General features: G+C 31.7%; 1 protein-coding gene and 1 long non-coding RNA gene across 2 annotated transcripts; both read left to right on the top strand.

The window, feature by feature from the left end:
• The first annotated feature begins 1758 nt into the window (after positions 1-1758).
• Positions 1759-3671, top strand: LOC111706939 (uncharacterized). Its single transcript, XR_002766343.1, has 3 exons — positions 1759-1773; positions 2525-2628; positions 3566-3671. It is a non-coding gene; the product is annotated as an uncharacterized LOC111706939 (long non-coding RNA).
• A 7826-nt stretch (positions 3672-11497) lies between these two features.
• LOC111706930 (uncharacterized) lies at positions 11498-15988 on the top strand. Its single transcript, XM_023479880.1, has 8 exons — positions 11498-11630; positions 11961-12063; positions 12414-12457; positions 12682-12761; positions 12951-13043; positions 13600-13659; positions 14386-14460; positions 15839-15988. The coding sequence occupies exons 1-8, from the start codon at positions 11498-11500 to the stop codon at positions 15986-15988; spliced, it is 738 nt and encodes a 245-aa protein (XP_023335648.1).
• Positions 15989-17638: the final 1650 nt, after the last annotated feature.

The following is a 17638-nucleotide window of genomic DNA, read 5'->3' as shown; positions in this document are numbered from 1 at the left end:
TTTCAGGAAGTAACTTGTTACATTACCTAATTCATTTAGTTAATTGATTTTTTTAGTTTTTCTACATTTCTTTTTCTCTTATGTAGAGTTTTTAACCCCTCCCCCATTTCTCTTTTTGGGATAGAAGAGGGGGTTTAAATATAGCAAATTTACGACATGCTGTATCCAAAGAGAATAGAATATATATTAGAGGGGAATTTACCAGAAAAAAAGTGTAAAACGGCCATTTTGTTGTACTGTTTCCATACTGCAGGTGTACTTCACATATTTGTGCTTATGTAACCTTTTGAGTCCTGAAACATCATTTTATAGAAAATCTAAAATTAATGTTAAAAGAAAACCAAATTATGAAATAGGCTGGTTTCATAATTGACCAATGATCATTTCACATAGACTCTATGCCTTTCACTTTACAAACGATGATTTTCCGTTATACCTATAAATAAAATGATGGGTTTTATTCACCTAATTCATTATAAAGTTTATTTAACAGCTTTAAAATATTAGAAATTGAAATGAATAGTCTAGGGAACATACTGTATTAATGTACTCTACTGCATATAATTTGTGAACATTTACATGATTTGTACACTTTGAACTCCCTTTCAGGCTGAAAGCAAAGAGAATTGAAGGTATATTAGAGTGGAATTTACTAGAAAAAAGTATAAAACGGCCATTTTGTTGTACTGTTTCCATACTGCAGGTGTACTTCACATATTTGTGCTATATTACCTTTTGGGCCCTGGAACATAATTTTATAGAAAATCTAAAATTAATGTTAAAAGAAAACCAAATTATGAAATAGGCTGGTTTCATAATTGACCAATGATCATTTCACATAGACTCTATGCCTTTCACTTTACAAACGATGATTTTCCGTTATACCTATAAATAAAATGATGGGTTTTATTCACCTAATTCATTATAAAGTTTATTTAACAGCTTTAAATATTAGAAATTGAAATGAATAGTCTAGGGAACATACTGTATTAATGTACTCTACTGCACATAATTTGTGAACATTTACATGATTTGTACACTTTGAACTCCCTTTCAGGCTGAAAGGGACTGAAAAAATTCATACCGAGAGATTCTTTAAATTCCTCTCTAATATATATTCTATTCTCTATGGCTGAAAGGGACTAAAAAATTCATACCGAGAGATTCTCTAAATTCCCCTCTAATATATATTCTATTCTCTATGGCTGTATCAAAGTATTTATGTAATTATAAAAAGATATCTAAGTTTTTTTTTCTCTGAAAATGTATGACTTCAAAATATCAGCTGGGCACCTACCTCCCTTGTCAAAAAATTATTTTAGCCCTTTTTTGTACATTCCAAGAGCAGTTATATCATTTCGCGGATTTTTAGTTTTTATCTGTGAATTAATGTCAAATATCATTATAATCAGACTAAAGAAGCCATAAAGTCAATAGTTCAATATTTTCTTGATTTAGTTGCTAACAGGTCCTGGAATAGGAATGAAGAGAAGAGAAGAGAGTGAATTAATGTTTGCTCGCACTTTCCAGGATCATAGGCGCAACTTAAGATGTTTTGAATAGAGGGGGGGCCACAATCTGTAAAAAATTAAGTTATTTTTTTTGGATTCTTCAGTTTACGGGGTTAGACTGCAAAGCTGAACGAATAGTAACAGTAAGCGAAAGGTAAAAGGTTTTATATTATACTCCCCCCCTTTTATGGCTGCGCCTTTGTTTAGGATATATTTGTAAACACAATTAAAGAAGATGTTTCCCCGGTTTTTCATCCAAAAGGTAAAACACATACATTTATAAACTTACTACGTAATTCACGTAATTTGTTTAAATTCAAATCTTTTAAAAGTTAAACTTACTTTCTAAAATATCTACAAAATGAGAAAAAAAGATATGGCCGTTTCGTTTTTCGCTTTTCAAAAGTTCAAAACTAAAGTTCGTAAGATTTAACCCCTTCGTTTAGAACACTATTATAGTGATCGGTTAAGTCAAGGTACTAATGCAAGGAAAGTTAATTGCTGTTGCGGATTCTCTGCGTACATATTGAAACCAGTTCTCTTTGGGCGGACTTTGTAAACAAGAATATAGATGCATTAGTGTTCGTTTAGTATCCGAGGCGGTTAAAAGCATTTAATTTTAATAATTTTGAAACATCACATAATAATTTTCTATAACCAGAATATTTCATAGTTTATTTTTGTGAAAATGGATTCCATGTCAGGCTGTGCCATCCGTCTTGTTTTTTCTTTTCCGCTCAAAGACAGTACATTGCAGTACAAAAAATGCGTACACCACTAAAATAAGTTTCCTTGCATTAGTACCTTGGGTTAAGTGATCGAAACAAAAACTATCGTTATCAACGATGCCCAACCCCTTCTTTTATTCATATCTATTATTCTCAATTCTTATAACTCATTTCTTCCCTTTATTATTTTAAATTAATAAAAATAATATTAATCGAAGTTTGTTAATGAATCGCTCCTGTTTTATCTGAATTGCAGTACATAATATTTTGTTGTTTACTAACAAGATTTGGACCGACTACGGTTAGTACTATCTGGACTACTGAGTACCCTAGATCTACAGAGCAGAAAAATGGAAGTATTATCTGGCACTAGTTCTAAAACTTTACTGGTAAGTTATTTAGGAGTTACAATGTGAGATTGGGTAGGTTGATTAAAAGGATGAGTGTAAGAGTAAATATAAGTTACCCTCCAAGCAAAGACTGCAATGCCTAATTCACAACGGTACCCTAGAAAACTTTATCTGATCAATAATATTGAAGATATTTTTTTTTATAGATTCAATAATTATTTAAATGGTATCACGTGCTTTGAAGAAGAAAAAATATTTGTAAAATAAATTTATGAAAATCGCGATGAAAAAATTAGGACTTAAAAACAATTTATTATTTTTGAACTTTTAATCTTATAAAATTGGATACAGTTGATACAGATAAATTCTGATTTGATTTTTCTTCTTGGCATCGTTTCTCTCCTTCTTCCTTTTTTCTTTTCCTTCTGAAGTTCTGTTGACTGTCCCTGATTCTGATAATTTTGAAAGAAAATAAATATTTCTTGAAACCAGTATTTATTGGAACACTCTGCACCATTGTATTAGTTTTCAGTTTTGTTGTTTAACTCAAGAATGTCTGACTTGACAAGCTGATTGAAGCTTAATATAGTGCTGACTAAGCTTCAATAAAAAATCAGAATATATTATTCATTTCATGGCTNTCTTGACTACAATAGGGCTTGCTCCTCTCTAAAAGGGTACTGTTGTGAATAGGGCTTGCTCCACTCTAAAAGGTTACTGCTGTGAATAGGGCTTGCTCCTCTCTATAAGAAATGTCATCAAGTGTCTAAACGTACAGTTGTTTAATTTGGTAAATTAATAAGATTTTTTACATTCCCACACAGTCGACCCCTGACACTTGTGAAGGAATAAAACATGGCTAAGCTGAAAACCTTACAGTTTTGAAGATGCATGTATTACTTCTCAAATTGTTTCGCAGCCAAACATACCAAACTTTTTATGACAAATTCCTGTCAATTAATTAATAATAATTTAGTGGCAGTGTTTGTGTACCCTGAACAAGTCAACTGATGTAGTGCAGAGAGCAAATAAGAACTCATTGATGTACTATACCTTAACATACCTGGAGGATACAAGGTATACACTAGAATACCTGAAGTATACAAGGTATACCTTAGCATATACCTGGAGCATACAAGGTATACACACACTAGCATACCTGGAGCATACAAGGTATACAATAGCATATACCTGGAGCATACAAGGTATACACTAGAATACCTGGAGTATACAAGGTATACCTTAGCATATACTTGGAGTATACAAGGTATACCTTAGCATACCTGGAGTATACAAAGTATTTCTAGAATACCTGAATCACGAGGGGGGGGGGGTTAAGCAGGCAGCCATGAGCCACCACTATTTCCCCTTCCGTGCCACATAAGCTTTTTTCTCTTCCGGCACCATGAGCCACCACTTTTCTCTTCCGGGACACCACATTGGACTCTTCCAGACAAAACTACTATTTGGGGCCTTTAAAGTGTGATTTTTAAAAATCCAGCCGCGTCACAAAAATATCTATATAAATCTTTATATTTAAGTATTAATATGAAAAAAGGATGATTCCTCTTAATGAAAACTGAAACTTTTTTAAAATGTAAATTCTGATTTTCATAAATGGTTTATTTTTGAGAGCAATGTGAATATTAAAAATGACTTGCCATAAAATACACTTTAGTTTGGATTTAGTTTGGAAGGGTACCCTTTGTGAAAGTGTGCAAATGTGTTATGTGAAAATTGCTAAAAAACAGTTTTTTATAAAGTCTGTATTGCGTAAGTAATAACAGTATATATTGTGATTTTTTAAATTTTTTCTTATTCTTTAGACTACTCTGAATAATTTTTCTCTGCTCTCACAATACGAAAAACGACTTAGTTTACCTACTAAAATCTAGAATTGAAAAAATGGTTTATGTTGTGCTTTTGCTTAACGCGGCTGAATTTTTGAAAATCGCACATTAAAGGCCCTAAATATACCATTTAAAAAAGTAGTTTTGCCAGGAAGANTAGTTTCTTGATTACAGTTAGATCTTTAATAATAGTATCTTTAGTTTCTTGACTACAGTTATATCTTAGTTGTTTCATTACAATTAGATCTTTAATAATTAAGTGTCTTAGTTTCTTGCTTACAGTTAGATCTTAGTTTTTTAGTTTCTTGACTGCAGTTAGATTCTAGTTTTCAAGGTTCTTAATTACAGTTAGATCTTCAAAAATACAGTTAGATCTTAGTCTTTTAGTTTCTTGACTACGGATACATTTTAGCTTGTTAGTTTCTTCAAAACTGTTAGATCTTAATTTATTTAGTTTTTGACTACAGTTAGTTTCTTGAGTTTAATTAGATCTTAAATGTTAGTTTCTTTAATAGTTAATCTACAGGGTGTCCCATTAAACATGGGAATTCAGTGACAAATTCGCAATCGGCCTTGTAAAAGATTTGATTTAGTATAGTGATGCCTACTTATATGAAAGCTGTAATCCCGTAGAATTGTTCGTCTGCTAGAGTTAACTAATGTGGTCTGGTTATGTTTTGGTTCAAGACATATTACAAATGTACTTGGTAAAATTAGTAGATTCCGTGTGAAACTAAAGTACACAGTTCATTCTGCAGAAATTTTAAATAAATAATTTGCAAAAAAAACGCGTACAATCAAACAGAAGACCGTGATACAAGGTTTTCATTATCTATATAAGACAAGTCAATTGCCAGGAGATAGTTTCAAACTGATCAAATCTGGATGTTTGAAAACCCCAGTTTGTACAGCATTGCTGTCAAAGATTCGTTGAACCGAACCGTAAGCATGTCTACATTTCTTTAATCACCCATATTTCTCTTGCTTTATTCCGCAATATTTTAGTTGTTTCTTCGCTAGTACAGGGGATGTTAGGTCCAAAACTAACACTTGGTCCATTTCTAACACTGAGCGTTAGAAATGGGCCAAATCTGCAAAGTTATCTTTTTCAAGAGTATATAACTTTAAATGCAAGACGAGCAGAATAAAATTACACCATATGTTTATAAAAAATGGCTAAAACTGTATATTAAAACAATAAATATCAATTTTAAACTAATAATAAGGTGTGAGAATTGCTTTTTGATGATTCTTGATTTAATTTTCGAACCTATCCCTATTTTGAAACAATTACCGGATTTAAAACAGTTTTTGGCGGATTTGAGATTTAAATTCGGACTCNAGCTCATATCGCGTTTTCGGAACATATCCTGGTTTTGAGACAATTACCGGAGTTCATATCAATGTCAATTTTTAAGCAATCAGGCACTTACGTAAAAAAACAAGATTTTTTGATAAGGTAAAATAGAAACAAAACAGAAAATAAAAACAAACTGTTATTTTATAATTTAAAAATCATTACAGCATTGAGAAATCAAAATATTAATATCAATTGTTCTTACACAATATAGATTTAACTAGGAATGCGGAAATCTGTTTGTTTAAAATGCTTGAAAATAAATCCTCGATATTCTTTTATTCAACAGACAAAATGTGGAAACTTAGATTCTAGAAATAATTCACAAGTTAATTTAGTCTTCTTTAGATCATTTTTGTTTTCAATGATTTATTTTGTAAGTTATGAAAGTGAGATTTGTTTTGCATTGCGGATTATACTCAAAAACGGGAAAGTGGGTTTCATCTGGAAAACACGACAATTTCAAATTCAGGATATGTTCGAAAATAGAAAACCTGACATTGTCTCGAAAATGGTCAAAAGGATTAATATAAATAGAACTCATATTATAATTTTGATTTTAAAAAAAGTTTCAAATTGGGAATTGTTGTCCTCGTCATGTTAAATAAAATATTGTTCACAGTTTTTATTATTGACGTTTACTCTGGATATGGGCCGGGATCCCAAAAACCTAGTCTTTCAATTTGTGCCTATTTCTAACACTCAGTGTTAGAAATGGGCCAAGTGTTAGTTTTGGAACTAATGTCCCCTGAAATACATCTAATATCTAATCACAAAGATTGTACTACATCCGCCCAACGTTACATCCGTCCAACAATACTTCGGACGTACTCGCACGTGGTTTTTTAGCAGCTTCAAGCTGTTGTTAGTCCAATGTACTGTAGGTCGGATACACACTTCATTGAAAAAAAGTTAGTGTATCCGACCTACTGTAGGTCGGTTGCACAGCTTTCTTAAGTTGGTTGGTTACACTTTTTAAAGATTTTGGAACTAATTTCTTTTTGAGGAGGGCAAAGTATTCAATACCGAAGTAATGCAAAAAAAAATTTGAAATTGGATAAAAAATGTTGAATTCATTAGTATATATTCTATTTTTACAACGTTTGGTTAAAACCAGTAAATTAGAGAACATTTGCTAATTACGGCCACATCTTTGAAGATTTAGCACTAATTTTTTTTGAGGAGGTCAAACTATTCAATACCTAACTAATGCAAAAAAAAAATTTGAAATTAGACAAAATATATTGAATTTATTAGTATATATTCCATTTTTACAGAGTTTGGAAAAAACAGCTTGATTTTTGAAGATTTTGTTCTATTTTTTTTTGGTTTTTGGAGGAGGTCAAACTATTCAAGACCTCACTAATTCAAAACAAGTTTTGAAATTGGACAAAAAATGTTGAATTTATTAGTGTATATTTCATTTTTACAAGGTTCAGTTAAAACCGTTAAATTGGAACATATACTAATTAGGGCCTCATCTTTGAAGATTTAGCACTAATTTCTAATTGAGGAGGTCAAACTATGCAATACCTAACTAATGCAAAAAAAAATTTGAAATCAGGCAAAATATGTAGAATTATTAGTATATATTCCATTTTGACAGGGTTTGGTTGAAACCGGTAAATTGGAATTAATTACAGCCACATTTTTTAAGATTTCGCACTATTTTTTTTTGTCAAGAAATCAATTCTAGAATTAATTATTCTGTTTTTATCATTATATTGAATTTCTTATTTTCTAGAAATTTATTCGCAGATTTCTACAAATTCTTCAAATTTCGTCTTTTCAATAGCAATTCCAGAAAATCATTCGATAACAAGATATTTTTTTAACCTGTTCCTAAACAGCTAATTAGTTTACTGTAGATTTTTGTTTACATTTTTTGTCGTCGTTATTTAATAATTAAAAAAAACAATCTTGAAAACGTATCCACACAAAAGTACAACTTTGAACATCAACTTTGCGCTTAAACTCAAGATTTACGGATCTTCAAAAAGTTCTATATGTCTCAAATGAATCATGAAGAATTTGTCCACAACACTGCATACTCAGTTCAACTACCTTACATAGCCGGTCTGTCCCAATGTAGTCCAAAAAATACATGGCACATTGTCAGGGGGGAGGTGCCAGGTGCGGGGACGCCATTGTGCCCCGCATAACTATTAAAATATTACACATACTTTTTCTAAAATGCTATTTATTGATTTTCTACAATATTTACTAATAATATTTAAATTATACTCATCTGCGAATACGGAGGATTGGAGACAATTTTGCGGGGATCATGGCGGCCCCCTCTTACACACTGCAAACCAAAATAATTATTTTATTTATTTTGTAATATTTTATTAGAATATAAAATAACAATGAGTGTATCTTGTTCTCTGTTTATCAATGTAATTATTTACCTGCAAGTTTTGGTCTCGTCATTTCCAGGTAAAAAAATGGGAAATTGACGGTCGTCTTTGATCATAAATTAGAAATCAGAAATTAGAATAAATAGATTGTTTAAAAAAATCATAAATTATAAGATAAAATTTGAAATTAGAATTTTAAATTGGAATAATAAATTGGAATCATAAATTAGAATTAAAAATTAGAATTATAAANGGATACTGTTATAAATATTGAACAGGTAGTTATATTGTTGTGGATACTGTTATAAATATTGAACAGGTAGTTATATTGTTGTGGATACTGTTATAAATATGGAACAGGTAGTTATATTGTTGTGAATACTGCTATAAATATTGAACAGGTAGTTATATTGTTGTGGATACTGTTATAAATATTGAACAGGTAGTTATATTGTTGTGGATACTGTTATAAATATTGTATTATTAAAAAACTGTGGACGAGGAAGACGACATTTAAGCAATCTTATGTATTTTTAAGCAAATGTAGTCTTACCTTTAGCTTACAAATCAAGTTGTTACATGGAATCGGTCTGTATCATGCATCTATGTACACCTCACACAATTCATGTATTTCATGTACAATGTATGTACTACAGAGTATCTCATATCATATTGAATTATCTCCAAGCTTTAACGCCAAAATACACACATACTCCACATACTATTGCAAATTTTTATACAATTTTTTGAAATGATTCATTCTTTTGAATTTTTTTTAGTTCCGAAAATCGCAATTTAGGGCTAAATTTTAATATGATGTGGGACACTCTGTATATAAAATCAAAACAATCGTCTTCCTATTCCACAACTGTATGGTTCCCTCTGTATAGGAGGAGAACTGTAAGACTGAGTATGAACCAGATTGCCATATCCAGAACTTTGATAAGAAGGAAATCAGATATGGTAAATATCCAAGGTTGTTTTCTGTTTTGCATGGTCATCTTTACACTTAAACAACTTTCATCAATTATTGAGATCAGAAATTTTCGATCTTTTAAGGAACATCTTAGAGCGGTAAGATAAACCTAGCTGTGTTGCTAATCTGTAATCCCAAAATTTAGAGTCTTTTCGCCATAGATTAATAATAATACAGATGGAACTCTATATGTCGTCCTTTTAAGATTTAAGGGATTTTTCGTTTACAATAACCCTGAGGCCCAAGGAAGTAACGCGCATACTGCGTTGAATGACAAGACAGAGAGAGAGTTCATGTGCGTAACTCCTTTGGGCTTCTGCCTGAGGGTTATTGTGAACGAAAAACCCCTAAATCTTGAAAAGCCGATAAATAGTAATCTATCTGTATAATTATTACTCTATGCTTAAAACTGTGAACTTCAGTTGATTTCAAGTCCCGGGCCGACTTTAAATTAGAGCAAGCTGTACAGTACAATACAAACTATTTAATTAAAGCAAGCTGTACAGTACAATACAAACTATTTAATTAGAGCAAGCTGTACAGTACAATACAAACTATTTAACTAGAGCAAGCTGTACAGTACCATACAAACTATTTAACTAGAGCAAGCTGAACGGTACCATACAAACTATTTAACTAGAGCAAGCTGTACAGTACCATACAAACTATTTAACTAGAGCAAGCTGTACAGTACACACACAAACTATTTAATTAGAGCAAGCTGTACAGTACACACACAAACTATTTAATTAGAGCAAGTTGTACAGTACCATACAAACTATTTAAGGCAAAACGGGACGGTACACCAAATGAATTTTATGAGCATCTAGGGTAACTTCTAGGGTAACTTCTAGGGTAACTTCTAGGGTAACTTCTAGGGTAACTTCTAGGGTAACTTCTAGGGTTATGACTTATGAGCATCAATTTAAAATAGGTTGAAGTCTGACTCAACCTATCGATAAAGATGTAAAACTAACAGTTATTTTAGTTATTAAATTATTATTAGTTAACAGTTATTAAAATTAAGTTAAATAATTTTTTTTACAGAAGAGATTTGTGAAACAATATACAGTGATTCCTGCAGTACGTATTCCGAATCAAAGTGTGAAACTGTACAAGGAAAACTATTTATGTACATTTTCATAATTTGTTAGATTTTCTTGTGGGATTTTGATTGGTAAAGGTTAAAGTACTATTTTTCTATTTTTTTTTCTTTAAAAAATGTTGAATTTTTTTAGTGTAGATTCTTTTTTTAATTTTAACATTTCAACCCAATAGTTGTAATACAGATTTTTGTTTAAAATGGAGTTTTTTTTGTTAAAAGGTTGGATTACACATTTTTAATTTTTTTTTTAATTTGAATAAAATGTTTAGATGAGATTTGCAGAACTCTAGAAAAGGTTTGTTATAATTTTACTTGCATTGGCTAGATTTTACCAGACTCTTCTAACCACTATACTTTTTTGTAATCCTATAGACAATATAATGTGAACTAGTATATGAGGATGAATGTGTGGAGATCTAGGATGAGGAATGAATACTTCTATTATGGATGAATGTGAACTAGTATATGAGGATGAATGTGTAGAGATCTAGGATGAGGAATGAATACTTCTATTAAGGATGAATGTGAACTAGTATATGAGGATGAATGTGTAGAGGTCTAGGATGAGGAATGAATACTTCTATTATGGATGAATGTGTTGAGGTCTAGGATGAGGAATGAATACTTCTATTAAGGATAAACGTGAACTAGTATATGAGGATAAATGTGTAGAGATCTGGGGTGAGGAATGAATACTTCTATTAAGGATAAACGTGAACTAGTATATGAGGATGAATGTGTAGAGATCTGGGATGAGGAATGAATACTTCTATTAAGGATAAACGTGAACTAGTATATCAGGATGAATGTGTTGAGGTCTAGGATGAGGAATGAATACTTCTATTAAGGATAAACGTGAACTAGTATATGAGGATGAATGTGTGGACATCTAGGATGAGGAATGAATACTTCTATTAAGGATGAATGTGAACTAATATATGAGAATGAATGTGTGGACTGTAAAGGTCTAGTATGAGGAATGTACTAATAAGGATAAATGTAAACTAGTATATGAGGATGAATGTGTAGAGGTCCAGGATGAGGAATGAATACTTCTATTAAGCATGAATGTGAACTAATATATGAGAATGAATGTGTGGACTGTAAAGGTCTAGTATGAGGAATGTACTAATAAGGATGAATGTGAAATAGTATATGAGGATGAATGTGTAGAGGTCTAGGATGAGGAATGAATACTTCTATTAAGGATGAATGTGAACTAGTATATGAGGATGAATGTGAATAGGTCCAGGATGAGGAATGAATACTTCTATTAAGGATGAATGTGAACTAGTATATGAGGATGAATGTGTGGAGATCTGGGATGAGGAATGTACAACACATTACAACCAGGAGTGTGAGACAAGTATTCACACTGAGTGCCAAACTCAAGGCAAGATGATTTCATTAGTTTAAATTTTTGAAATAAATGACTCCTACATTTTCGACTTTTATATTTATATATATTTTTGAAAGGGTTAAATCAGTCTTATTCATTAAATGCAGGGGAAATTAGTCCTAAACCTAACACACTCAGTGTTAGAAATGAGTCAAGAGTTAGTTTTGGAACTAATGTCCCCTGAAATTTATGGTTCGTTTGACCTATTTACTTATTTTTTTTCAGTCCACACAATTTTCTTGAAATTTACAGAATAACATTTATAAGTTTTCATGTCGTCATTGAGCTCTGAATTTTTGCGGATCACCCTGTATGTCTCTTTAGAAGATGAGGTATGTGAGACGGTTTACGAGGAGAAGTGTAGTGAAGAGAAGGAATGTGAAGATGAGGGATATCAGTCAGAGGAGTCGAATAAGTGCGAACCTAGGTATAGTAACCAAGGACCTAAATAAATAGCAAGAAATGGTTCAACAACGTAGTTGAACTACTTCTCTTGAACTTGAACCGGGGCTCAAGAGAAAAAAGTCAACAAACCCAAGAGATTGGAACTTAGTGTGGATATTGTTAATCTTGACAGTAGTTGTTGATCTTGCTATCCAATGTATGTACTTTTAAAATAAGGATCAATGCTGGATCCCTCAATTAGAATTATCCATATGATTTCAAAGAAATAAAAAATCCATACGTAGCTAGGTTTGCATATAATGAAGATCAATCCAAAATCCTAAATTATTTACATTAAATCATGTAAACGCCCTTGATCTCTTCTTATTTTAGAGAAAAGTGCGAAGTGTATCCTAGAGAAAATTGTTATATCAAAGGTAAATTTAATATCTCGATTTTTTCTTCATGTAAAATTGAAAAAAAAATTATTAGTTCGATGAAATTTTAAGAATGTTTTGATACATTTAGATGAGCATATAATTTTAATACTTTTGTTAGTGTCTAAAACAATTGTAAAACCAAATTCGAAGAGCTAAAGATATTCATACAACATAATTATAAACAAACTCTCATATGTACTGATTATCAATGTACGTATAAGAGAGACAGGAATGTACAGACACACCAAACCGTACATGTGAAGAAACACCAGTTGAGACATGTACACCATACTCAAGACAGGTATGTATGTACAGTGTACAGCTGTAGATTTTTAGTAATGCTTTTAAAATCAGAGTGTAAAAAATTACTGTTAGAATTGCACATCAAAACTGCATACATTTTTAAAGATTATTTTTTGCAAGCTCAATTACTAATATTCTTTTTGTTCAATGAAAATGTTTTTTGTACGCTATGCACAGTACTGTACAGGAATGCCGGAATGTACCACGTGAGAAGTGTTACAGTGTACCGTACGAGGACTGTGAAACTGTAGAACATGAATATTGTTTTGATAAACCTCAGGTAAAACGTTGACCCATCTATAAGAGAATCATGATATCTGAAGAAGACAAATATCCGGAAGGCACCATGACTGAGAAAACTCCTTTGGCTGTCAATTTTCCTAGAAAATAAAACAATTAGTTCTTTTCATTCCTCATTCATGAATGTATCGTTTACTCTAAGACAAATTAGAATCCATGGAAATTTAAACCCCCAAGGGATTCATTGAATCTAATTCGTCTGAGAGTAAAAAACATTACTTTGTAAAAAATGACAAATTATTTTTATTATCTATTATTATCATTAAAAGGGGCGGGATTAAATGAAAATTGTTGCATACCAAAAACCAGTTTTTTAAAGGAATGAATTTGTTCATGGTAAATTATCGTAAACCACTGATGGTAAACTAAAAAGAAAGATTAGCGAAAACTTTATTTTAAATAACTTAACCATATTTCTGCTGGGGAGGGGGGGGGGTCAATTTGACTCCCCCACCCCTCAAAAAGAATTGGTCTAAGGCTCCTATACTAACTGCCTAAGTCCTGATTTTTAATTTTAGTTTTTAATTCTTGTTAAGGTTAAGTGTGAATCTATTCCAACCAAGCATTGCAGTACACATCCTGTTGAATTACATACGGTACGTAGTACGTACATTTTGTGTTACGCTGAATAACATTTAGATTATTCTGAGAAGGCTCTTTGCGCTCAAAAGTACCTTGAGAAGGTTCTAAGTTTATCACCATGAGATAGATTTTGTATGTTTAGAAGACGCAAGAAGGGTCTGTATGTTTAGAAGTACCCTTACAAGGTTCCATATGTTCAGAAGAGAAGGTTCAATATGTTAAAAAGTAACCTGAGAAGGTTCTTTATGTTTAAAAGTACCCTGAGAAGGTTCTATATGTTTAAAAGTAACCTGAGAAGGTTCTATATGTTTAAAAGTAACCTGAGAAGGTTCTATATGTTTAAAAGTACCCTGAGAAGGTTCTATATGTTTAAAAGTAACCTGAGAAGGTTCTATATGTTTAAAAGTAACCTGAGAAGGTTCTATATGTTTAAAAGTACCCTGAGAAGGTTCTATTTGTTTAGAAGTACCCCAAGGAGGTTCTATATGTTTAGAAGTACCCTGAGAAGGTTCTATATGGTTAGAAGTATCTTGAGAAGGTTCTATATGTTTAGAAGTACCCTGAGATGGTTCATATTTGTTTAGAAGTACCCTGAGAAGGTTCTATATGTTTAGAAGTACCCTGAGAAGGTTCTATATGTTTAGAAGTACCCTGAGAAGGTTCTATTTGTTTAGAAGTACCCTGAGAAGGTTCTATTTGTTTAGAAGTATCTGAGAAGGTTCCATAATCTATATGTTTAGAAGTACCCTGAGAAGGTATGTGAGGAGAAGGAGATAACAGTTTGTCATATCAGAGATATTGAAGTTCCAGATCAGGTATTATCAGGATACAGTGATAAACAGTATGATGCGGAATAAGAGCGGCCTTTTTCAAGTCTTTTAATTAGAAACACCTCGCATCGAGGGTTTTGTATTTTTCCTTAATAAAGAATATGATAATTTTATGAAGAAAAATGTAATAATGGAAATTCTTAAACGAGATGAAATAATCTTGATGTTTTCTTTAACAAAGGCCGTTCTATTACAAATATGCAACGATTTCCAAAATTTCACCAAACTTGGTTCTAAGATGTGATCTGCGATCGGAACTATTGTGATCTCGTTTATCTTGAAGCTTAATCTTGATATCTAAGGCAAATTATTAAATACTGGTTGAAATGCCTAGTGTTGCCCGGAAAATGAAAAAATAAAATTTTGAAAAAAGAAAATTTTCGAAGAAAAAACTGTAACATATATACATACGTAAATATATATACTAGCGCCTGTGGAACTCAGCGTTGCCCATGGGTAGTCATAGTTCGTCACACCGTTTATCCACGCTTTGTCGTAAATTAGGATTTTAGCAATTTTTCTATATAAAAGTCGACCCGCTCAACTTAGAATCTCTAAATCAAGCTAAAGACATTCCCGTGGTTCTCCCGAGTTCCCCAAATATAAGTTTGAGGCAAATGAGTCTAGAGGTTTATCAGTTATGATCGGACAAACAACAGACAAACAGAGATTAAAACTTTATATATATTATAGATGAGCGAAGAATAGCTTTATACAAAGAGAATAGAATATATATTAGAGTGGAATTTAGACAATCCCTCGGTATGAATTTTGTAAGTCCCTTTCAGCCTGAAAGGGAGTTCAAAGTGAACAAATCATGTAAATGTTCACAAATTATATGCAGTAGAGTACATTAATACAGTATGTTCCCTAGACTAACCATTTCAATTTCGAATTTTTTAAAGCTGCTATAAATAAACTTTATAAAATTAACTAGGTGAATAAAAAACATCATTTGATTTATAGTTATAACGGAAAATCATCGTTTGTAGAGTGAAAGGCATAGAGTCTATGTAAAATGATCATTGGTAATTATGAAACAAGCCTATTTCATGATTTGGTTTTCTTTTAATTTTAATTTTAGATTTTCTATAAAATGATGTTCCAGGGCCCAAAAGGTTATATAGCACAAATATGTGAAGTACGCCTGCAGTATGGAAACAGTACAACAAAATGGCCGTTTTACACTTTTTTCTAGTAAATTCCACTCTAATATATATTCTCTTTGGCTTTACATTATAGATATAACTCTATTACCTCGCGGTAGTGTATTAGATGAAGATTGAAGAAGAAATCTTGTTGTTTATATATGGAATTTCCAAACTTTAAGAAAACCTAAAATTATTTGTAAATTTTTTATTAGATCGAGGTGAAAATTCCGCGGAAAGTTTGTGAGAAAGGATTTTTTAGTTTGTTTCGACAAAAACAAGAGATACAACAACAACAACTACAGCAACTACAACAACAGCAACTACAGCAACTACAACAACAAATACTTCCAAACATAAATTAATATTATAATTGTTATTTATTAATAAAAACATATAGCTCAAGTTTTAACAATCAGGAGAGAGCCTTAGGAAACAAGAAAAATACAAACTTAAAACTTAAGTTGGATTGGTTATTTTGCTGTTTTATTAAAAAAAATCAAGATTCTGTGATAAGTCCATTAACAAGCAAAAGTTTATCCGTTTACACGGAAAAAAAAAACCAATAATCCCCCAGCTGTAATTGAAACAAACTTTAAATTGGTGAATTCATTATTTTCTGTTAGATCCTAAAGGAACAGAGTTGTTGCCACAAATTTTCTAATTCCCATATCGTTCCATCCTCATGCTATAAACATTTGATATTTAAAAGTTAAACTTTTTGATCTAACAAAATTCATATTTTGAAATATCAAAGGTCTACGACACCGGAGGCTGAATTTAAAGAATTTAAACCACGTTGCTGACCTCCAAAAACCGGTTCCAATTGAGCTCCGGCTCTAATCTTGAAACACTGAATACAATTTCAAGTGGAACCAAGTCTAACCACATGCTTTCGTTAATTTCGGCCTCGGGTTGCAAAAATATGGGATTAGAAAATAGAGTTTGTTGCAAGAACTCAATTCCTTTAAGACATTATAAATTATAAATTAAGATCCTGATCCTGAGTTGAAGGAATTGACCAGTTCTTCTGAATCCAAGAATAAAATCTTGTTGTGATTAGATGCAAAATTTATTCCACTGATTCCACCCAGCATACCATTATATTAAATTAATATATGGGATATAAGGGCGATTACGGTTTTCGATCATTCCATTACGAATGTTTCCACTGCTTTTTGCCTTCCCCCGCCCCCGCTTTAAATTCAAAATGAAAACTCTACTCATTACTTTTAAAGGGACTGTTATTGCGTAATTTCAAGTGACCGATTCAAAAGGGTACCCTTAAAAGCTTTGTCTGATTCAGGGGAGGACAAAACCAATATCTCAGGGTAGGGTGGGGGCATAATTTCGGCCCCCCTTAAAATTGAACAAAAAGCAGTAAATTCCTATTTCTTCAAAAAATATAAGTTTGCAATACAATTTTAAAGATTCGGTTTATGAAAATAATATTCATAATTGTCAATACTATGATGAAGATGAGATTAACAAAAAATTTAATAGTATTTCAACAGAGCAGATTTAGTATTTTGTCTTTGAATATCCAATCTCTCCCTGGAAAATTTAATGAGTTTCAAACATTTTTAGCCTCAACCCTGGGAAAATTTAAACCATCTGTAATTGCTCTTCAGGAAATTTGGAATAAACCTGCAAATCTTTCATTTGATTTAACTGATTATCACCCACTTCATTTTACTGTAAGAGATAAACAGGGGCTAAATAGTAATGCAGGGGGAGGAGTAGGACTCTGGGTTGAGAAATCACTTTGTTTTGAACCGATTAATTCAATTTCTATCTTCTTACCTCGCGTTTTTGAATCACAATTTATAAAGATTAAAAATGGGAAGAATAAATATACAGTTGTAGGTAACATTTACAGGCCTAACACTGCTCCGTATGCAGACGTGAAATATTTTAATCAAACAATAAGAGAAATTTTTTCAAAAATTAGGTCTGATCCTACTTTAAGAAATGCGCAGGATGTAGTCTTAGTAGGAGATATGAATATTAACCTT

This window comes from Eurytemora carolleeae, unplaced genomic scaffold, assembly GCF_000591075.1.
Source record: "Eurytemora carolleeae unplaced genomic scaffold, Eaff_2.0 scaffold468, whole genome shotgun sequence".
Classification (NCBI taxonomy): domain Eukaryota; kingdom Metazoa; phylum Arthropoda; class Copepoda; order Calanoida; family Temoridae; genus Eurytemora; species Eurytemora carolleeae.
The sequence above is the reverse complement of the archived record's forward strand: the minus strand, read 5'-3'. Positions and strand labels throughout refer to the sequence as shown.